We start from the raw sequence: 5,805 nt of genomic DNA, 5'->3' as shown, positions 1-5,805 counted from the left end.
ACATAACGCCATTAATAGATCCCTGGGGGCTACGACATATTTCAACGACGAGTAATAACGCTAATCTTTTACATGACGCTAGCCAAAATAAATCGTTAGTAAGCATGGTGTTGATGAAACTTTGTTTAAAAATATCCCCTCAAACATTGTTTTCAACACAGTTAGTGAAACTATTCTGGATCGATTGTACATCGACATAAAATGGCATTATTTATCACTTTATTGTAGACTAACAACACACATATCAAATAAGCCTACAGTGTAGTGGTGACCTAAACACGAACTAACAGAAATATCCCAGTCTCCAGTATGTAAAAGCTTATTTACACATTAGAATATGTTATCAGAGCTTTCATATAGAAAAATATGATTTCAAGTATTAACTTTACGCAAACGCAAAAAGGAAACGTGGATAGCAGAGCAAGGGAGAGAGAAAAATAGAGAGGGGAAACGGTGAAAAAAATGTGTTCAGTGAGAGGGGAAAATTCATTTAAGAGAGAAAAAAGAAAGTTAGACAGGGTGGTGCTTAGCTCGGATGGAAAACGCGCCAAGAAACATTCCTCGCATAGCTTCGGAACAGTTCAGCGATGGTGACGTCAGGGCTCCACTACAGTATAAAAGAGGAGCCGAGCGCGTCTCCACTCTCAGAGCGCTGCGCCTTCAGACGCACGAAAACAAAGCGAGAACGCGACGCATCTGCGGCAGTCAGCGCAACGCACAAAAACGAGGACTTAAACCGAGGAATTGTTCGTTTGATTCAACAACCTACAGTACGAAAGCGAAGATGTTTGCTTGGGCTGTTATCGTCATCCTTATTGGACACTTTAATGTGGTAAGTACTCATATGCTTATTATAGACGTTGCTTGATGATTTGGAATACGGATTATTATTGATCATTTAGGGGGCGTTTACACTGAAGGATTAGGTTTTGAACGTTTTTGAGCTGCTAGATCCCTCAGTTAATTTTTAAACTTCTAGCTTTAGTTGTATCTTTGTCACAAAGTGACTTGAAAGTCACTAAAGTCACTCTTTCCGCTCAGGTCTTCTCCAGCTGCCCGGCGACATGTTCATGCCCGGTAGAGCTTCCCAAATGCGCACCTGGAGTCAGTCTGGTCTCAGACGGCTGCGGCTGCTGCAAAGTGTGTGCCAGACAGCTGAACGAAGACTGCAGCAAGACAGAGCCGTGCGACCACACCAAAGGGCTGGAGTGCAACTTCGGGGCCAGCCACGGGGCCACCAGAGGCATCTGCCGAGGTATGTTTCTCATTATGCTTTGTAAAAGACACCGAATGGAAAGCATGTGTGGATCGGAAGGGGGGATGTCTTTGTGGAATGGAAAAAAACACCTTTCGATTTTGTTTTTCTACAGCCAAATCTGAGGGCAGACCTTGTGAGTACAACAGCAGGATCTATCAGAATGGAGAAAGCTTCCAGCCTAACTGCAAGCACCAGTGCACTTGCATCGATGGAGCGGTGGGTTGCATTCCGCTGTGCCCGCAAGAGCTCTCCCTGCCCACGTTGGGCTGCGCCAACCCCAGGCTGGTCAAAGTGCCAGGCCAGTGCTGCGAGGAATGGGTCTGCGATGATGGGAAGCCTAAGGAAGCTGTCGACAAGCTCTTTGGCAATGATCCATCAGTCGACGACATCGAGAGCGACCTCATCAAAAAGAACGAGCTCATCTCCATCGTGAGGGCCGGACTCAAATCCCTGCCTGGTAAGTTCAGAGATGCATTGGACTAGCATGCATGTGCGATTTGTATATGAGCAGAGTTTTAAATAGCATGCTTTGTTTGTTTGCAGCATTCCGATCGGAGCCGGAGTCAAGGCAGTTTGAGAAGTGCATAGTGCAGACCACACCCTGGTCGCACTGCTCCAAGATCTGCGGCACTGGAATCTCCACTAGGATAACCAACGACAATGGCGATTGCAAGCTGGTTAAGGAGACCAGGATCTGCGAAGTCCGTCCATGCAGCCAATCACCATACACCAGCCTTAAGGTATGCATCATCCCTTCAAAAGCAAATGCATTGCATTGCTCTTCCTTCCATGCATTCGTGTATCTGACTTATCTTGTGTACTCTCAACAGAAAGGGAAGAAATGCAACCGGACCAAGAAGTCCATGCAGCCGGTGAAGTTCACATACGCCGGATGCTCCAGCCTGAAGAAGTACCGCCCCAGGTACTGCGGCTCCTGCGTGGATGGCCGCTGCTGCAGCCCGCAGCAGACCCGCACCATCCGCGTCAAGTTCCGCTGCGAGGACGGCGAGACCTTCAACAAGAACGTGATGATGATCGAGTCCTGCAAGTGCACCTACAACTGCGCCAACGGCAACGATGCCACCTACCCCTTCTACAGACTCTTCAACGACATCCACAAGTTCAGAGACTGAGCGCCAGCCAGGGAATCCCGCCTCGACCCTTGCGTGACCGGGAGCGCGTCACGCACGACGACCAATGGCAGCCCAGCTGCGCAATCGGGGGGCCCGTCCGCCGGCCAATCAACTACCATCTCCTGTTGTAACTAGATTCCCACGGAATTACGGACTTACATTATGGGGACTTTGAAGTGCACTGTTTGCTGAGGCCGCGTCAGCGTTTCGAAAAGGCTCGCTCCACAATGGAGCGCTACGTTTTATAGCTTCGTTATGGAGCAACGTGTAAAGATGTAAAGATGCAGTTGTTAATATTACAATTCCTGATGTATATCTTGATGTCTAAATACAAAACACAACCCAAACTGTAGACTTGTATGTGTGTACATTCCCAATTGTAGATATGCACATGCAGAACGTACAACTGGTAGACTATGAACCTGGTCAAGGTTGAGTTTGTCCACGTAACACTCCCTCCTAATGCGGGTGAACCCATCCTCATTGTTTGGCAGCTAGAGAAATCCAACTCCATGACACGATTAACAACGGACTTAAAGGTTGAATGAATGTTTTATTATTGTTATTAATATTATTTATCGCAAATGTAGCTCTTTTATTTGAACGATGTCATACTGGAATAAAGTGTACAAATGATCTATGATCTAATTTTATATGTTACAAATAAAAGATTTATTTATGAACTAATCACCTCGAGTTGTGTTTTCCATAACCGTGCCAAAAGCACAGGCCATTCATCGTGAGACGCAATCTTTCAACGTTAAGAATGAAGGGTTGGTTATATAACAGCCGTTCTGGAAGCTTCTCTCTGTTGAATGGAATGCTCCTGGGGAACCGTAAGACTTGACTTGCTTCCTACAATAAAACCTGAGCCGCCCGTTCATTTAATTCCTTCACGAAAACAATTAAGAGACCCAGCAATAGCAGAAAGCATGGAGCTGTGCCCGGAATCTTGAGTGCTTTTCCAAACGCAGCTCCAGTCGGTGTTTACAGGAGTTTTCAGAGCATAAAGCACTGAACTAAAACACTTGGGAATCACAGGGGAGACGAAGAGGTCTTTATGGGGCATAATGGTGTAATTTGTCGCACAGCTTCTCACCAAGCAATTCCTGCACTTGTTGCACATGCAAGACGCCGCACATGGGTTTAATGAATATTGATCTTATCTTCGATTGGAGACCTTTAGCTCCGCAGATCTGCGGGGAGGGCATCTGTCCATCTTCCCCGTCTCTGACCCCTCCTTCAGCTGGAGTGATATATCTCCAGTGAGATTTGATCCAGGTGAAGGAAATCCAGCTGAGGAATGCAGACGCGCTGATGGTCGGCAGATGTTGGAAAATATTTGGAAGCGGCTTGTTCGGTTTGGGCCATCCTGCTAAAAATATGCCACTTCTGAAAGAACAGAGATCCTGCCCTAAAGCAAGTTCAAGCTTTATGACATCCCGACGGATGATAGGAACACAAACGGACAGTTATATCACACCACTGAGGCCTTTAAGACAAGAAAAAGAGTTTCTATCAGAGTAGGACAGCGATCCAGACGTTTCCTTCAGATATGACGACGCAGGCAAGGCCAGCGGCAGCTTGGCTTCCATAAAAGAGAATAAAATGACAAAAACACAAACAAACAACACTGATAACACTGATATAGTCAAAGAAATTAAAACTGTCAAGCCGTTTTAATGGTTTTTCACTAGGGATCACAAATGCAGAGTCTTTTTAGTAGGAATGAAGTGTTGACAGATTGTTGTGAGATTTAATGGTCCGTTCATAAGAGAAGGTTAATATGCATCATCTTTTTAATCCTAATGTCTCGTCCTCTTCAGTAGTATCCCTCATTCATCATCTAACTGATGACCCCTAGTGGCCAAATACAGAGCTGCTGCTATGTTTTAAAGCGACAGTCCACCCAAAAATGAAAATTGTGTCATAATTTACTAATTAAGTTGTTCCAAACGAACACAAAAGTGTCCTGCGAACACAAAAAAGACATTTTGAAGAATGCTGACATTCAAACAACATCGGACCTCATTCAAATGCAGGTTTGAATATAACATAGCATAGTGCAGGGTTCCCCAAATCTTACCCTGGAGGTCCAATGCGCTGCAGAGTTTAGCTCCAACCCTGATCACACTCACCTACCTGTGATTCTCTAATGATCCTGAAGACCTTGATTAGCATGCTCAGGTGTGTTTGATTAGGGTAAGAGCTAAACTCTGCAGGAAAATGGATCTCGAGGTCCAGATTTGATGATCCCTGGCATAGTGTCTATTTTTGGTGGACTATCTCTTTAACTCTTAAAATATTTCTAAAACAGTGTGAGACAATAGCAAATTGATATCTTGTAAAGCATTGGTTTGCTAAAAAAAGGCAAAATGTCAACTTCATTTGTACAGTTTCTAAAGATAACATGAGTGAAAAACGTACTGCCATGATGCAATGTTATCCAAGTATTGTTTTGTGGTTCCTATGGAGTTGTTTTTAGTGTGTTGCTAGGAGGTTGCTAGGGTGTTTCTCACTAGTCTAAGTCCCTGATATCTAGATTTGGCTCGGGTCCCTTCTTTAATGTGCAGCTGTGGGATTTTTGCATCTGTTTTATGGCCCAGCAGGTCAAAACGGTGCATCTGATCACTTAAAGCAACAGCACACCTCTTTTCAACAAGACATACTATTTGGGAAATTGCATATCCACATGTCTGCTTCTTCAAGAACATGTTGGAGAGATTCATGTAAAATGATGAATAGCTTTAGTAAGACACACACGCACTCATGTAGTGATGTAAACGGGTGTGTGAGACGTGCTGCCAAAGGCATAGGATGGGGAATAGTTACTATTAAAGCGCTTAACTAGCCTTGACAGACACCTCATCTCACAGAGGCGCTGGATATAAGCAATGACGACATGCCGCAGACCGCGTTACATAAGCGCTAATGATGAACTTAACGAAAATCAGCCCGCGCTCCAGAGAAGGCGTCAGCGACGAGTTTGAGGAGGCATAAACGTCTGTTTATCTGCTCAAACAAAGCGCTCTTTGATGGGGAAATAAAGCGTTAGTGCTGCTGTCTGTGGAAAAGCCTTCGAGAGCCAGGTTGAGATGGTCCCTGGGTGTTTACTCAACTCCATGAACAGAAAACACATGGATTCAACTCCACGATGACATTCGATTACTTAGAAATGCTTGCAATAACTACAGGCCTGCCAAATTTGAACAACCTAACAAATTTGATGCCGAACTACACAGCTCTAATCCAACTAAATGTTGTGTTTATAATGATTAAATAAGGACATAAACCTGTTTACTGTCAGCGTAAATTAGGTATCATTTGAAAGCTTAAACACTCAAAATTTAACATCGAACATTGCTTGGCATAGAAATGGTACTTTAAATCATTTTAGTGGGCTGCTTGCCCTAG

At 44.5% G+C, this 5,805-nt stretch overlaps 1 protein-coding gene across 1 annotated transcript; it reads left to right on the top strand.

The window, feature by feature from the left end:
* Positions 1–662: 662 nt before the first annotated feature.
* Positions 663–3,078, top strand: ccn1 (cellular communication network factor 1). Its single transcript, XM_073823174.1, has 5 exons — positions 663–832; positions 1,042–1,255; positions 1,371–1,715; positions 1,802–1,998; positions 2,089–3,078. Exons 1-5 carry the CDS (start codon positions 785–787, stop codon positions 2,389–2,391), a joined length of 1,107 nt encoding a protein of 368 aa, XP_073679275.1. The 5' UTR covers positions 663–784; the 3' UTR covers positions 2,392–3,078.
* Positions 3,079–5,805: the final 2,727 nt, after the last annotated feature.

The sequence above is a fragment of the Garra rufa genome, chromosome 18 (genome assembly GCF_049309525.1).
Source record: "Garra rufa chromosome 18, GarRuf1.0, whole genome shotgun sequence".
Classification (NCBI taxonomy): Eukaryota; Metazoa; Chordata; class Actinopteri; order Cypriniformes; family Cyprinidae; genus Garra; species Garra rufa.
The sequence above is the reverse complement of the archived record's forward strand: the minus strand, read 5'-3'. Positions and strand labels throughout refer to the sequence as shown.